This window comes from Hermetia illucens, chromosome 1 (genome assembly GCF_905115235.1).
Source record: "Hermetia illucens chromosome 1, iHerIll2.2.curated.20191125, whole genome shotgun sequence".
Lineage (NCBI taxonomy): Eukaryota > Metazoa > Arthropoda > Insecta > Diptera > Stratiomyidae > Hermetia > Hermetia illucens.
The window spans coordinates 54,645,990-54,664,033 of NC_051849.1; the positions used below are offsets into that span (position 1 = coordinate 54,645,990).

General features: G+C 41.2%; 1 protein-coding gene across 2 annotated transcripts in view; it reads right to left on the reverse strand.

The window, feature by feature from the left end:
* The window catches only part of LOC119650788 (zinc finger SWIM domain-containing protein 4-like), a 60,392-nt gene that overhangs the window by 7,613 nt on the left and 34,735 nt on the right, over nt 1-18,044 (reverse strand). For both annotated transcript variants that reach the window (XM_038053920.1, XM_038053912.1), the window contains exons 4-16: nt 10,988-11,219; nt 10,666-10,919; nt 10,281-10,598; nt 10,079-10,221; nt 7,324-10,018; nt 7,113-7,263; nt 6,985-7,051; nt 6,740-6,926; nt 6,453-6,669; nt 6,157-6,391; nt 843-1,046; nt 292-757; nt 123-225 (exon numbers count right to left, since the gene is read on the reverse strand). In XM_038053920.1, coding sequence (XP_037909848.1) covers nt 123-225; nt 292-757; nt 843-1,046; nt 6,157-6,391; nt 6,453-6,669; nt 6,740-6,926; nt 6,985-7,051; nt 7,113-7,263; nt 7,324-10,018; nt 10,079-10,221; nt 10,281-10,598; nt 10,666-10,919; nt 10,988-11,219 — 5,272 coding nt within the window. The remainder of the gene's footprint in view (nt 1-122; nt 226-291; nt 758-842; nt 1,047-6,156; nt 6,392-6,452; nt 6,670-6,739; nt 6,927-6,984; nt 7,052-7,112; nt 7,264-7,323; nt 10,019-10,078; nt 10,222-10,280; nt 10,599-10,665; nt 10,920-10,987; nt 11,220-18,044) is intronic.

Here is an 18,044-nt window from a genome sequence, read left to right on the forward strand (position 1 = left end):
CGGGAGATTTTTTTTGCAACAATTATCGTTTCGATTCAACCCGACCCAAACAACCCGAAGAAGATTAATCGACTATGAATTTAAATTATAGTGTCACTTCAAAAATATGCTCTATTACTCACCGAGAATGAGTGGTGTTTACGTAAGCTGCAACGGCAGCTTCCAGAAGTTGCCGTAATGGTGCTCTGTCATAGCTCAGCTTTTGGTAAGATCTTATATTATTTCCTGCAATTTGAAAAATTCCTATTAGTTTCCACAATATCTGCAAAAAGGTATTCTTCTTCAACTCACCTCTATGCATTGAATTGAAATGCGGGACTCCCGGCGATGGAATGCTGCAACTACGAAGTATATCCGAAAGTACAGTGGCACATTGAACATTCTTAATAACGAGAGGTATAATGTTTGATAGTTCAGCTTTGCCTAGAGAATGTGCAAGTGCACAAGCCCAGTGGATGTCGTTGATTGCTGGGTGTGAATCTTGGTTGTACGCCAAATTGACGTTTTTCATAGCTAATATAGCAAGTTTGTATGCACGTGAAGCGTATCCTCGATGTTCCATATAACGGGCAATCGTAAATAGTTGACTAGAGTTCATTATGTGCTGAGCTGCATCAATAACAATTTGATAGGCCGTTTCAAATGCCATTGGATCGTTTTCGCATAAGGTTAAAGCGTTCAAAGCACAGTTTGGAGGATCTTTAGTTGCACATTGTAAAGCTAACGTTCGGGCGCAATTGGCGAGTTCTTCTTGTTGCTGTAAATTTAAGATATTCATTAAATTATTGCCAAAGTGATATTAAGAGCGATAAAGATGGGGAAATGAAAAAATGGCAACTTACCATTATATTCAAATTCATTCGATTGGAATTTGTCATAATCGCGTTCGCTACTGATCCTGTGGCTTCGGTTGGTGAGAAATATTGATACCAATTTTGCATGATAGAAAGGAGAGCATCCAACCCTAGTTGGGTTGCACAGGTGACCAACCAACGAACCATTTCACGTCGCCTCCAATTTACGCAAGTCAATGTCATTCGCATCACCTGCATCAATTAAAAGAATAAAACATAAGTTATTGTCAACCAAATCCAATTCTGTGGGAGTAATTTTACAATTAACTTCATTAAGCTCTAAAGAGCAATCAGACCACCTGCTGACTTGAGGCATGACTGTTGATATTTTATCGTGCCGCTCTGCTTTTAAATCATTTTTGCTATTCGCTTATGGAATCTTACTGTTATGTCTCTTTAAGTCAGTATGCAGTTGCTGAGACTTGCGATTCAGCATGCTAATGGTGCCTGGCACAATACTTTGAATATACATGATTTGAACTGCCTGCCTAGATTTGACATTATGAAGCTGCTCGTCCTAAATCAGGAAATTGGAGGCATATGTAGAATACAAGAAACTGCTACACCACTGCCGTAAAATCTCATTCTATCGAGATCGTTTCCCCAATTTATGCTGGTGGCCAGATTGAATTGCAGAAATTGATTGCAAAATCCTTTGTGTCTGGTTCCATGCATACATACATTTTTAGCTCGGTGGGCTCTGAGATAGTTGTGACAGCTTCATCTGAAATCAAGTGAAGGATATGATAGCACCATAGTAGAGAAAACATCCCGAGTTCAAGGTGAATTATGCCGGCCTTTTAACCTTTCACGCTGTTCGTTATCCAAGAAAACTCCGGGCCCGATAGGAATCACCTTCGTCTACCCTTCTCCTAAGACATGAGCGGCATTATTTTCTCGACAGCTTCAAAACTGAACCCACTTGAGAAAGGAGAAGGGACAAGTCACTATAATCTGAATGGCCGTGTAATCCCCAGGCATCTCAGGAAGTAAGTGGAGCCAGGGCCTCCAATGATATTCGTTAGTAATTTATTGCATCTAAAAGGGATACACATCTGTGAGCAAGTAGCCAGCAGATTTCGAAAATTCTCTTTTACAATAGAACATGTTTCGGATAACCTTTGTCTACCGTACCAGAATACGAGTTGGTTTTTGGAATATTCGTACATTCCTCAAGAACGGTTTCGAGGGCCCGCAGAGCATTGACTTTCACGAACCAGCGTTACGGGCTGTGTATTCTGGGATTAAGAGAGATTAGATCATGCGATTCTGGAGAGCACTCCTCCCCCTCTTGTAGCACTGCGCCATGGTATTCCGCGAAGCCTGACGGAAGCAAGCGCGAATCCGCACTTAGATTAATGTTTACAGCAACCAATACGGATGCTCTTATTACTTGGGAGCCGGTTTTGGACATGATACTGCCTCCGAGATTCCGGTCCGGAATGAGGCACATTTCAGTAGTGCCAGATTAGTAGAAGGATTTCCATAAGCACCCAATGCGGTCTAGAAGAGACTTGCTAAATGTGAAAATGTGATGTGATGTGTTCTGAATGGAATTGTGGGTTCTGACAAGTTTGGTGAAGTACTGTCTCTTGTGTATGAAATTGCTAATCACCGCAACGCAGATATGAACTGTTCCTCCAAAAAAAACTGTAATGAACTTGGCCATCAATGCACTTGAAGGGCTTCCCGCAGCACTATTTATCACTGTTTTTCTAGTTCCTGCAGAGTGCTTTTTGGAAACCAGATCGCTAATTCTAAAAGCTACTAAGCTATCAACATCATAGAGCTGCCATCCGTTTCAGCACAAAGATGAATAAGACAAAACTAGCCTAGAAGTTTACCAGCGTCTGCGGCTCTCACGAAGGGGTGAAAATCTCCTATACAATGTAGGTTCCGTAGAATTTGGTGAACGTATCGCGCCTTGGCTTCATCGCGAACGTGAAGACCCTATTAGGTTTACCACCCAGGTCCGAAGCTTTGATTCCCTTATTCTGAATTTCCAGCCGCTTCCGAGGGTGCTTACAATCGCTCCCTCGTTAGAGGAACAACAGCTGGATATTTTTCAGCACAAAATTCACGTAAATCATTGGAGTACTTGTCTTTTGTGTGGAGTCATCACAACCCTCCAGAGATCAACCACAAATCTATGTTCGTCTTTGAGCAGAGTCTCTTCGAACGCCTTCCTTACCCCCCTGCACAGCTAGACTTCTATGTAATTGTTTAACTCAATGGCGACCCTAATGTGATGTGTCACCTTATGTGGTTGTTGCCAGTCCACTTGGCAATCCCTGTGATGTGCCACCTTATGTGATTGTTGCCAATCCACTCGGCAATACCTTATTCTTCTTTCTTTCTAGATTAGATTATGGTTAGTCGGAGCAGCTAAATGCCAAAACTCCAGACTAACCAGTTATGGGAGCAGCAATTGCCTGAACTCCACAATGACCTAATCAAGCAGTGTAAATTATGGGAGCAGCGAATTGCTTGGACTCCACAGAATGAAACACGTTAAGCTTGAGTTTGATAGTTCCAACGAACTACGTATTTTTAATTTATATTTCCTTTTTTATACAATTTTTACCTATACTTAGTAGGCCGGTACATATCAATTTACAGTATTTTAGGAAAAATATTACATAGTAGGCAATGATAAGTTTACAGTATTTTTAGAGAAAATAATACATAGTAGGCGATGATAAAGTGAATAAGTTTACAGTATTTTACACTAACCACGAGTTCACTGGTGAGGAATCTGCATCATCTCGGCATTAAGTCACATTTTGTCCTGTAGAAATTCCTTTCTCTCTGCATCTAATCTGATCACTCCTCTGCAAAAATTTGATCCGCCATCGCTTTCGCTGACTTGGGAAATATTTACAGGGGTGATAACCCAGACCCCCCCCCTTTTCGGTAGGCATTCAAATTTGGGCCAAATCTAACCATGACCTGCGCTTTCTTGGATTTTTGCTGGTCATCCGGACTCAGTTAAGCTCCGGAGAGCAAGCTTCCGAAGCATGTTTTCGAATTCAGTCTTACCTGACACAAATATGTCAAATACAATCCCGTTTGGTTTGGCTCTCACACACTCATCTTTCTACTGCACGAGCCTAATCTGTGCCATCTTAAGCGACTCTTCAAAGGGCGAGGTCGAATTGATTTTACTTTTCTATACCAGTTAACATCTAGCTCAGTTCCGTGCCTTTAGGGCTCATTATGGCTATTACGTAAACTTTCATTTGCTTCGCACAACATGGAGTTAAGGCACTGTCGGACTCTTTGGATATATGCTCTATATCCCCGTACCTTTTACAAACAATAACTGATCAACAACCATTTGTACGCCCCTCTATTTTATTAAAACAATTTAATGTTTTGTTATGAATGAGTTGTCCTGTGTATTGTATTAGCTGGAACCAGTCTAGGTGCCACCAGGTGGTTTCGATTAATATAATTCCTACACTTGTCAGGCTTTGAAATAAATAAAAAACGCCAAATGCCACCTGTAGCCGTTTTCAGTCACGTTGCTCCGCAGGGTAGAAGCGCTGAAGGAGCGTCTAATGAGATCGCCTCTGCCCTGCGATCGTAACCGACCAAGCCAAAAAAGCGGACAATTGAATGTTGTTAACGCTTCTATTCCAGGCTTTCGAGAAACTATGGTCACGGGGGATTCATCAATTAAAATTTGAAAGTATTGACAACAAATTCAATTGGATAAAAGTGTACGTCGTATAAAATAAAAACAGACGCTAATAGTTTCCATGAACAAGCGGAAGCCCACGAACAACCCGAGAGAGAAATTAGAGGTTTCTACAAACTTGCGGAACCTACGATGTAGTATTTATGCCATTCCAGATTCGATATTCATGCGCCCCGCTGGATGCTGTGAGGAGTGCGGTCCATTCACGCTACTTTTGAGCTGCAGACTCCAGATAACGCTGAGTTACGACTTTTATTAAATCGAGAAAAAAATGCTTTCCTTCTCCAAGACGCGAGAGTTTACAATCCGGGCATGTATGAACCCGTACAGGATTACGGTGGTCTTCACGGGATATTACCCAATCCTGCCGGAAGACTTTTTTGTAGAGTATAGGGCATCTACACGGATTCCTGATTGTTTTTCTTTTTTATTTTTCCATTTACAATGGAAGTGTCCTTCAATTCTATTATCATCACACTTAATGCTGTGCAAGTTATAAACTCACATCAGGGCAACGAAACTGAGAGGCTGGTGTTCTCCCACCCTCAACCTTCGCCCAGTGTAAGACTTGACATACTACGGAAATTAACGAGAGACACCTAAATACGCTACTACCAGTTGTGTGATTGCCCAGCTCCAACTGGAGCGAAGTAAAGGACATAAGGTAAACCTTCCTTTGGCGAGTAGGATAGGTAGGAAGAGTATGGGTTTATATCTTTTGTGGTCTAACCTAATTTCCCTTCCTCTCTTTCCAACTACAAAAGTCACGGTCTTATCATTTGTGGTATCGAAATAGCACACCATAGCGCTAATTGTGTTCTGATTTGCACAGGTAATCACAGGCTTTGATACTTGCGCTAATAACCCTCCATGTTGAAATGTAGAACAAAGTTAAACGCAGAAATCTAACAGTGTTAACAATAATTTAAGCGTTTCGTGAGTGACGAAATTCCCCTTTCATCCTTGCTTTTAGAATGAGGACAATTGGCAGTTGTCATGCTCAATACCATTTTGATTGAGGATCGCCATAGGGTTACAGGAATTTACAGTCGTAGTGTCGATATACCGAGTAGCTATTCGGAATATATGCCCAATGTTGTTCACATGTATTGCCGTAACCCGAATCGACTCCACCAAAGAGTTCAACGCCTGCCGATTATTCATCATCATCAACGGCGCAACAACCGGTATCCGGTCTTGACCTGCCTTAATAAGGAACTCCAGACATCCCGGTTTTGCACCGAGGTCTACCAGTTCAATATCCCTAAAAGCTGTCTGGTGTCCTGACCCACACCATCGCTCCATCTCAGGCAGGGTCTGGCTCGTCTTCTTTTCCTACCATAGATAATGCCCTTTATAAACTTTCCGGGCTGGATCATCCTCATCCATGCGGATTAAGTGACCCGCCCACCGTAACCTATTGAGCCGGATTTTATCCACAACCTGACGGTCATGCTATTGCTCATAGATTTCATCGTTATGTAGGCTACGAAATCGTCCGCCTATTATTAGATATTTCAAATTACTACTACCAAACTTTATACAACAAAAACATATACAAATACGCTAAAAATACAAACTTATTGTAAATTCAAAAATTACCTGAAGTCCTAATTCGAAAGCGACACCCAATAATGTTTGGCTGCGTGGATCCGTCTCAGGTGAAGCAAAACGAAATGCATCCAATGCCAGCTTGTACAAATGGCAAGAACTGTGTATATTTTTTCTGGCACTTTCCAATATCTGCGATAGCCGAATGGAATCACCCTTGGCTGCGCTAAGCATAGTCGAACTCAACGAGCATTGCTGTGTTTCCAAATGACCCAGGGTCCACCATCTAATCAGAAAAAATTTCTCGTTAATAACGAGTCTTACATGAATTTTAATATTTCTCAAACCTTGGATATCTTGAAAGCCCGAATCCTTCACGTTGGCAATTGTTGTCATACTCATTATTACCGTCCTTTGATTGTTCATTTGATTCTTCTAGAATCGGTAGACGCATTGCTCGTAAACCAGCACGAAATGCCAAGTCAGGATATTGATTTAATAGTGATGCAAATAGGAATCTGGCTAGTGTATGCATAGGAACTGACTCCGGATGAATTTTAACGCCTAAATGAACAGAATGCAGCAAATTGTAGAAAAAGATATGCTAAAGATGTCAAAAGATTTTAGTACTCACCAAAACCGCTAGTCGGTCCACCATCCAACATTTGTAGAGTCAAATTTTTCAGGACTTCGACTAGAGTTCTATCCAAATCGATCTGCCTCAGACGTGCGATCAATTGTTCTTGTTGCTTGCAAATTAGTTGCTGGGCATAGAATCCTTGTGGCATTATGCGTTGCTTGCCCAAGGCTAATACAGCGGCCTGAAAAGAAGGATGAAATTAGTCTACCGTTTTTCCCATTGCATATACTTTTGAATACCTCAAATGCTAGCGTCAAATATGTTTCACGTTTATCTACAGAATCAGGAACTTGAACATGTTGATACCTGGAGGAGAAAATATACAGTGTTTCTTCGAGTTGTTTAATATTTCATATTTGATACATACCTTGGAGGAATAATATTTGAATCTTCATTTGTAGCAGTGATATTTTCAAACGTAAGCCGATTCATCTCAACACCGCTTCTAGGATCACTTACAATACACGCTTCGGATAGGCAATCGAAAATACAGGCCACAGCATCAAGAGGAAAATCAACTGTAAAAATGAACTTACATTTAAACTTTAGCTTTGGAAAAAGGACCACAGCTAAATTACCTTCACATCCAATCGAACAATCAAAACAATTAGCTACGCATGTTGGTTTCCGTTTCTTATATATATCGCTAGGCGGGTTTATCGCAGCAAGTGCATCTTTAGAAGTTGACGCGCCATAATTCACCATGTTAATCTCAGGATTGTCAGAAATTTTGCTTTGTTTCGAAGGACCCGCAACTGCAGCGCTGCTGCTAGAGCAAGGTTCGGCCAATGGCGGTTTAAGCACTGGATGGCAATTTTTATTCATTGCATTACTACTTGAAGCAGCGCTACTTGTCATAGGAACGCACTTTCGACAATATTTATGCGCCATGGGATCGTACAAGTTCTGACAGCACGTTGATTTTGTGCAAAATGGATCGCCCCGTTTCAACTGAGGAGGCTGAGGTTGCGGTGCCGCTTGGGCATGAGGCTGCGGACACGCCGATGACGGTTTAATGCACTTTTCGGACATTTCATTAGGCCGTTTTTCGATAGGCATTGGATTCTTAAAGCATCCACAAATATTGCTAGGGGGAGGATTCATCTGTTGAACGGGTAAGTCCTTGGAACTTTCACCGCCGCCATGATATTTGATTTGCGGGTACGAATATAGGTTGCTATAATGCTTATTACAGTTTGGATAGTGACTGTTATACGGGTAAACATCCTGGTGGTGATTTATATTATGTGGCACGCGACAATGCTCCAGAGCATTTGCATTTGTATTCGAACGATAATGATTCATATAATAGTGGGGAAGCCGTGAACTAGAACTATAGGAAGAATTCCCGTAAGGCATATCGACTACGGGGTGGTATGGCATATTGGAATGATTCATTGAATTAAAGCGGTTATACTCGGTATGATGGCGATTATCGGCATATAAATAATTGTTTGATTTTCTCTCTGAACTATATTCACTATGGTGAGAAGCGGCTATGCATTTTTGGCAACTACGACTAAAGTTACGAAGATCTTTCTTGGGCATGTAATTATGTTGAAGTGGCGGCGGATGCGGAGGTTTGATTGGATTTGCTGGCTGATACACTGGTGGCGGTGGAGGCCTGTACATCTCAGGACGTGGTGGCTTCTCTATTCGGCAACAACATAAAATCTCCTTTTGTGGCTCATCCGGGTCCGGGCACTTGGGCTGAGATGGATCCATTTGACTCTGCTGCCATAGCGACTGAGCATCCTTCTGAATTTGCTTCATCGTCCGAACCACACTTACCGATAACCGAAGTGCAGCTTCCGAATGGCCATGAGATCGTAGAGAATCAATTCTAGCAGCACACATGGAAAGTGGCTCATGCCATAGTGGTTGATTTTCTTTGTTGAATTTGGGCTTCGCACCACCTGCTGTTATTGGAATCAAACTCTGTCCAGTACTGGAACTAGAGCCTGCCATAGCCGAAACGCTTTCTTTAGAGCCAAAATGAGCCGACAGTATGTTTTGTAAGTGCATATCATCCCAGGTCATACTCACTGCATCCAAAGCCTTATGGAAAATGGTTCTCGGAGTTTTATTTTTACTAGATGAGCTACCATTGTTCAATTTCATTTTCTTAGCAGGACGCGGATTGTCGTCGCCAATACTATCCCGATTTCTTACATTTACTTTCTGCGTAGGTCCAGCTACAACTTCGTTAATTTCTTTTTTCGTTTCTAATTCAACTTTTTCAACACTCGGAACTACTTCTGGTGGAATTTTAGTTTTCTGAGAGCACTTTTCACATTCTAGCTTAGCTAGTGCCTCCCACATTTTCGAAGAATGCCCATTTACATGATCCAGTTTTTCTATATAACACATACAACCTGGCTTTTCTACAATGGATGCATCTGCCTTAGAATTATCATTATTTAAAGTATCAGTCATAGTAACATTGCTTAAATCATCTTTTTGGGATTGCTTATTATCATGATCATCACTAGTTATAAGGGTTTCCATATTTTCTTCGGGCTGCCTGGAACCGACTTCCAACATTTCAATGTCACTTTTATCCTCAGTTCCGGCATTGATATCAAAAAGTTCATTGGCTGCAGAAGTATCACACAATTGCCGATCGGTTGGAAAAAGACATTTATTACATCTGCAATCTATAATCTGTTTGGATTCATCGAAGTTAGTGTCGTCTGTGAGTCGCAAGCACTCAAAGTCTTTATTATCGAAAAACTTTTCATTTGCTTTCGTGTCCTGTGACGTTTCCTCTGGAGCTATATTCAAATTATTTGCAGCCAGCTCTTTTCTTACTCCTGCATCCGGGAAGTCCATACCATTATCATCGTCGGTATCCATGGACTCACGAGAGCTTTCATCGTTCTCCGGTGGGGCGATAATTCTTGAACACGTTGCATCTTTGTCCTCAAATGACCGACTACTCTCCCCGAAACCAAGCGACTCTGGTAGCACGACTGCATCGCTGTTATTTGCTTCATTCTCATTCTTTTCATCAGCATTTTGAAGGAAATCCATTCGATCCATAATGATATCACGGCGATCCTCTTGAGGAATGTCATTCTCTTCATTTTCATCTTCAGCTTCACTTTCCGAATCAGACTCAGAACTTTCCTCTTCCTCCTCATTGTTGTTGTTATTGTTATTGTAAGCGACGTTTCGATTTTCTTGATTCCGATGTATGATGTTGCGAATATTATTTTCTCGGAAAAACCGATTACGATCCCGTTGGCGTTCACGAAGGGACATTTCCCTGTACTAAATTTGATAAAAATATGCATTAGAATATTAGACCGTATGGGGTAAAAGTTAACATACATTATCTCTTCCAGGTGGCCGGAAATCAGGATCTTCTTGTGGGCAAACTTCACTTTTCGACCATTTCTCCAACAACCCCTTCCAGTAAAGCCTTTCTGTTGGCAATGCTCGAGGATTCAGTACAATACAAACCCAAAGTGCTCCTACGGACCATAGAAAATATTTACTATGCACTAAGAAACTTTAATCTTGTTAAGCTTACCTAACTGATCCCATAACTGACGGCATTTATCGCTCATAGCTGTGCCTTGATTTTTCCATACAATGAGTCGAGGATCGCTTAAAAATTGCTCAGTAATAAGAGTCAACATTCTTGCACCGTTTGAATCTTGCGCCCGTAACATCTCACGGACTTTCGAAAACAATGAATTTAATTGCTTATTCCCGTTATAATAACTTCCTTGACCTAAATATGATTTAACAGCCTCGCAAACTTGCGACTCATCCAAATGCCATGAATGATCATCATCAATTGCTGCTCCAGCAGTTGGATCTGGTGCTCCACAAATAGCATTTATTTCTATAGAAGATAATTAATTCCGATGAGACGAATACTTCTCATCTATAATAGCAATCCGAATATTTACCAGACTTTTGTTGTAAGATTTCATCAGCAAGTTCCTGTGCTGTAGGTAGAACTTCTGTGTGATGAGCTGAGATCAAATATTGTACGAATTTTTGCAGTTGTTGTCTACTCATTTGTAGCAACGTTTCGGATATAGGAACCCTCAATTTTATCGTTTCGGCCTTTCGTATTCGGTATATTGACAGTGCGACTACATGATGACACCAAAAAATATCCTTTGTGTCGCAGCTACATGTGACTGAGGTTATTTTACATCTAAGAAAAAAGATATTAAGATATTGAGACCCTATGGAATATTTCATGGTTCATCTTTTAATACCAACCTATCAAAGCTAACGGACACTTTGTATTTCTTGTTTTCTTCCCCGTTGAATGTATTGCCGCTGCTATTCTGTGCATCTGATTCGCAAAATCTCCCTGCTGAGTGATGAGTATTACCATAGTTTCCGCCCTGATAACTATTACTTCCACTGATGGAATGTGAAGGAACATTGTTTTTGTGGACATCATGTTTACCAGGAGGATATGTCCACACTATACCGCTCAAATGGAATCCTTGGGTTGGGATAAATACAATTTTTATTAATTTTGAATACTTAATATTTAATATTTAATCAAGGCATAATAGGGGGGAATCCTTGACTGCGGGTTAAAAAAATATCCTTTCATTTTCTAAATCCTTTTGTTTTTTCTTGATTTGATGAGAGAGAGAGAGAGAGAGAGCGATGATATTTTTATCAGTTTTTTAATAACCCACGAACGCAGTATCCAGAAGGAGTCACGTCACGAATTTCATCCTTTCTGCGCAGTATTTGCAGAAATGGTTGCGAACGTGAAAATCTCAGTTATACCTAACAAAAGGTAGCTAAATTAGCCAAAATAACAATCGATGCTGCTATTCACGCTCATAATTTTAATACGGCCAACACCAATAATGGCAAATATATCAAATTATGGAGCTACCATTCAATGATAGGTTACAGTTTCGCTTAAGATGTGGGCGCATCAACCCCATACATGTGAACGGAGAGCGTAATTTTTTTTTTCCTAAAATGTGACCATGAAAGGGCTCAATTAGTACTTCTCGAAACTGGTTCCATATTTGATATCGAGTGAAACGTAGGGAAGTGGGGGCTCTAAATATGACCCCCAAAAAGTATAATAGATCTCGTTCTAAGAACCTATCCAACCGAAAAATCTGAAAAAAATCACAGTGGTGCATCTATACGAAGCCTAGGCCTTAAAATACATCTGGTTCCGATATTTGCACAAATAAAGTTAATAATAGCATATTTACACATTATAGAAATTTACCCGGCAACTCAAAATTCAGTACGAGGATAAGGGATAACATAGTGCACAGTTTGGTCAAGTTTGAAGAAAATCCAAGTATTATTAACAAAGTTATAGTGGGTGAAACTTTGCCATTTTCAGTGAATTGCATTCTACAACGTGTATGACGTCATCATCACATATCAATTCGTCAATACCACACCGAAGGAGTTCATATGAATGAAGTCGCAAAGAATTATTTTGTTTTAGTTTTTTAGTAATTTATTTATCAACATCAATTACTCCAGACGTACGTGTGTATATAGGTATGCAGGTAATGTCTAATTCAGATAGATATATTTGTACATTAAACTAGCGATATTCAATATACGTACTATATATGTACATATGTATGCTTTTATGCACGAAGTTAATCGGAAATATGGGTAGCACCAATTGATGTACGGGCATGTGTATCTACAGCACTCGCTTAGTTTGTTTGTTTAGGGTGAGGATAATATATATCTGTTTGGAAAAATATGAAGGAATATGTGGAATTTGTAGCTAGATACTGATGGAAAAATGTGCGTAGAAGTTTCTCACATAAGATGAACACAAAGCCGTTATATCTGAAGCGTGAACTTTCGGTATTCCGACTTGTTTTCACCTAATATAGTCATATGGGGTATAAAATGAAAGGCCTTGATTAGTACTTTCCGTCTTAGTCTTAATTTTGACATTTGTTGGAAAGGTGGGGTGCGGGGGCCGAAGGTGATAGTTTCTTGCACGGCTTCATTCTCAGAAACTATCCAACCGAAAAATACGAAAAAAAAATCAGGAAGCTGCCACTATATGGTGCCTAGGCTCCAAAATACCCTCCGAACCGATATCAGTTCAAATAAAATTAATAATAGTATATTACTACAATTTTTAGTAATTGACTGTAAGCCCCCAATTAAGTTCATCCTAGAATCGTGAAATTGCAGCAATATATGCTACAATATAGGGCATCATCCTTCCAAGTTTGGTAGAAATAGCACTATTGTTAACAAGGTTATAATAGATGCCCGGATAGCTGAGTGGTTAGAGCACAAGGCTGTCGTACGAAAGGTCGCCGTTCAACTCTCACTGGAGGCAGTAGATTTTCGTCGGATACCAGTCGACTCAGCTGTGAATGAGTACCTGAGTCAAATCAGGGTAATAATCTTGGGCGAGCGCAACGCTGACCACGTTACCTCCTACAGTGTACTGTAGTGTACGGTTATGGTCTTGAATGAAGTGCTCTAACACACTTCAAGGCCCTGATCCAATATAGATTGTTGCGCCAACGATCATTATTATAATAGGTCAAAGTTGTAGGCAAATTCAAGATTTTGAATGTCAGTATCATGCGGAAGTGGATATTCTCATACATAATATACGCATATATTACGTGCTAGTTATTAATGGGACAAACTTCCATCCAAATGTTTTATAAAAGCAATATACAAAACCTTTCATACCTGAAGCATCCAGTTTCCGGTTTCCCGACTTGTTTTTAATTATTCTACAATAGAAACTGTGTAGCCAGTAGTCCCCCTTTTGCACAACACAGAGAAGAGCCAGGGCAGGAAAGCATCCCATTCCTTCATTTCTATATGCGGCATGGTAAAGATGAATTTGGCATCACTTATAATTCGAATGAAGGAACCGAAGTAACAATCTTGACTAAAAAGACAATCCCCACCCTATGTCCCGTGTCAATCCTAAATGTCTTGTGCAGGTACAGACATGGACTGCTTTGCAAGTGTCATTTACCTACTGCGCTGTCTCAGGACCGAGTGCGATAGTGATCGCGGGAGTGATCCCCGTTGTCCTCCTTGCTAAGGAACGCAATACCAATCACAAGCGCAAGGGAAGTGGTTGCTCGTGAAAAACGACACCATACACTAAATTAGTAAACTCTCTTGGGAAAACAAGTCAAGAAACAAGTGGACTGCACGACTCAGCGACAACTCAGGTCGAGGCCAAATTTAAAAGTATGATGAGATTGTTTCCTGACCCAATTTCTAAGCTGGCATGGAGGTTTTCAGTTTTATCTGCACAAAATTGGGAAAGTAGGATTTCCTGACTGTGTTTTTTGCAATGGCAAACAAGGATGACATATTTTTCTTGTAGAAAGTGGGATGGGATTCGTCAATAACTTTATGCATATACAAGGGAGTTCTTTCTGGAAAACATTGTCATACAGATAGAACCACTGACAGATTGGGTCGCTTTGCGCATTACGTTCATGTTTTTATTCTCGCGAAGAAGAAACCTTGACCGAACTAACAATTCCTTTCTTCCTCTCCCCTCTCTTTGGTGGAAGAAATTGTCTGAGTTGAAACTGGAAAAGCTAACCCAAAATAATGTGTCTATTAGTTCTCTAATGTCGGTGAGTTTAGTTGCTGGTCCACCGGTTTACGGTTGCGGAAGTCCAGAACTCAGTGACGCGCATTCACCTACCCTACCCAAAGAAAAAAACGGGAACTGAGCCCTTTCATTTGGTACTCCACACGACCATATTTTGTGAAAAAAAAATGTACACCCCTCCTTCACATAAATGAGGAGCCCCCCTTAAATCCAGTGGAAAATTATGTCACCCGTTGCATATGAATGGATTCACAGACTACACGTTTTCACCAAATTTCAAATCTGATTCGCATCAGGTCGCTTAATTACCAGCCAATTCATTTTTAGCGTATGCTGAGGGACGAAAGAGCCCGTGCAGAAGATGCCAGCGCTATGGTCACTCGTGAGTGAACTCTCAAATGACCTTGCGATGTGTAAAGTGCGGCAAAGACCATGTCACAGCCAAATGTTCGCTGACTAAAGGTCACAAAGCAGCAGATGCCGAGATCGGCCCAAGGACGAAGATGTCAGCGACGTTGGGCAGTTCCGTCCCTTCGACACCAATTATCCCGGGGATCCCGTTTGCAGGAATATCACACCATCTCTGTTGACTAATCTCGGCCGTTGAATGCTCAATCTTTGGTGCATTTCCTCGAGTTGGGCACAGTATTTCTGTTCATTTATCATTTCTCCAGGTGCCAAAAAGAATAGTGGACAACTCCAGCTGCAGACCGCCAAACAGTCACCATTACCTTCTTCGGATGGAGCCTCGGTTTCGGCATATGCTTCGGTGACTCATCAGCATCTAGCCATTCTGCTGATCGGCGACGATTGTCGTATAATATCCACTTTTCACCACTTGTTACTATTCTGTGCAAAAAGGGATCACTTCTGTTGCGGGAAAGTAAAGAACTGGAAATTTCCATTCGAAACGCCATGTTTTGCCTCGTAAGGTCATGCGTAACCCATTTGTCGAGCTTTTTCACCTTGCCAAGTTGTTGCAAGTGGCGGGAAGCTGTCAAATACTGTACGCCCAATTTCTCTGCAATGTCTCTCACAGACTAACGTGTGTCGGATTCGACCAGCAAACGCAACTCGTCCTTGTCAATCGATGGTCCTAGATGTCCACGTGGATCACGTTGAAGGTTTACATCGCCTAACCGGAATTTTTTGAATCACCGCCATGTGGTTCGTTCACTTACCGTATCAGCTCCTAATGCGCTGTTAATGTTCCTGATCGCCTCCGCAGCTTTATGACTGAGTTTGAACTCATACAGAAAAAGTATACGTTCTTGGCTCTTTTCCATCCTTTTTTCCTTTTTATTCACCGTTATCACAACGGTGGTCAAAACTGAAATGACTCCTTGATTAAATGTAGAAGTATTTATACTTCATTATCCGACACCAACAGCGCCAACTGGTGGCGCAGCTAACTTCATTTGATTGCCAAATAGGCCATTTCATGTGGAACAACCTAACATCTATCTGAATTGGGCACTACCCCAAAGCTTCATTAGCATATATGTCAATATATATGTCCCGAGTAATTGATAATGATAATATCATTAGTAATTGTAATGATAATAATACCTCAGAGCCCATCCGTATACGGAGGGGCATCTTCCAGGGGGATTCGTTGAGCCCCCTTTGGTTTTGTATGGCACTGAACCCCCTTTCATGGCTACTGAATGATGCTAGAGGGCATGGTTTTGCAATAAAGTATAGCCTACGTGCTAAGTGCGAACTGACACACTTGATGTACCTAGATGACATCAAGCTGTATGCTGGTACTGACAACCATCTTAGAAGTCTGTTGCGCATAATAGACTTGTTCAGCCGTGATATTCGGATGGAGTTTGGATTAGACAAGTGTCGAATCCAAGCCATCCGCAAAGGTCATCACGAGCCACATGCCGAACATAGCATTGGTGACCTCCACATCGAAGCTATGACCGAGGCAGACTTCTACAAGTACCTAGGAATTCTGCAAGGAACCCATGCTCGAGTTGGTGATCTGAAGGAAGCTCTGCTGTCCGAATTCCTGCGACGTGTAAAGCTGGTGCTGAAATCGCATCTCTCGGGGAAGAATAAAATAAGCGCGTTGAATGTATTCGCTATCCCTTCACTGGCTTATGCATTCGGAATATTGCCGTGGACGAAGACCGATCTGGAAAACGTCCAGCGGCGGATACGGACAACTATGTCCAAATTCCGAATGCATCACCCAAAGTCTGCCGTGGAGCGGATGAACCTGCCTCGTGACATCGGAGGTAGGGGCGTGGTTGACATGGCGGCACAACATCATCGCCAAGTCGACTCGCTGCGCGCTTATTTTTACAGTAAAGAGCAGGCGAGCCCTTTGCATGCGGCTGTCTGTAAGGCAGACTGTGGACTGACCCCACTTAACTTGAAATCAAAGAAATTTGGCGTCTCGAGCGGGTGGTTGTAGTTCCCATAATATTGTCAGCTACAGGTATTGTACCTAAATCCCTGACGGCTTCCCTTGATGTCCTGGGACTTTCGCACAGTCTGGTTCAAACCATGCAGAAGTACACCATTCTGCATACGTGCTCGATGTTGCGGGGAGTACTCGACGGATTCTCCCACTGACCTACCACCGGCCACCATCACCAGCGCCCTTTTAGTTTTTAAGTAGGTAGGATCGTCCGAGCCTAAATGCTTGGCACTTAGTGCTAGTATTAGGTAAAATCCGGCATCTGCCGAGATTGTGATAACTCGGAAATATTATGATTAGAAACTTAAAACGAAATGTTTCCCTGCGACCCCCAATTCATATGCGTTCACTTTGCTGTGGTATTGACGAATTGATATGTTATGATGACGTCGGACATGTTTGAGAATACCCGAAATTAAGATAAAACGTAAATGTTTCACCTTCTGTAACTTTGTTAATACTAATTGGATTTCCTTCAAACTGACCAAAGTTATGCCTTATTTCTTATATCACTGCCAAATTTTGTACTTTAGAATGAACCTAGGGGAGGTTTCCGGTTAAATTTCTAAAATATAGTAATATACTATTATTAACTTTTTTGTGCAGATATCGAATGTATCTTGAGGTCTAGATTTCGTTTAGGTATATCAGTTTCGAAAACTGTTAATCAAACCCTTTCATTTGATACCCCACGTGGCTATATTCTGTAAAAAAAATGTTGCACTTCCCTTTCGCATGTGTGGAGAGCCCCCTTACACCCAACACAAAATGGCGCCACTTGCTACATGTAAAGAGATTCACGTTCTCACCAAATTTCGTGACAATCGGTTTAGCCGTTTGCGAATAAATTGGGTGTGACAGGCAGACAGACAGACGGACAAACAGACATCGACTCCATTCTAATAAGGTTTTGTTTCAAACAAGACCTTAGAAAATACTTTATTTGAGTAGATATTGAAATGAAATACTTAAGTGCATCATTGTGATTTTTATCAGATTGAGAACAAGAAATATTACAGTTTCTGGTACGTATAGTTTGGATCCTTATTCCCTTAACCTTCTGCTGGCATTGATACCCCACGCCCCCCTTAAACTCAATTCATGTAAAGCATTTCTTAAACCGAACATTCCAAACCAAATTTCGTAACAATAGAATCAGCTGTCTCCAAGTAAATTTAGTGTGACAAACCGGCGAACGGACAGACGGACATTGAACAGATTTTAAAAAGGTTTTAATAGGTTTTTTTGTGGTCTTCATAAGGGCAATTTGCAAAATAAAT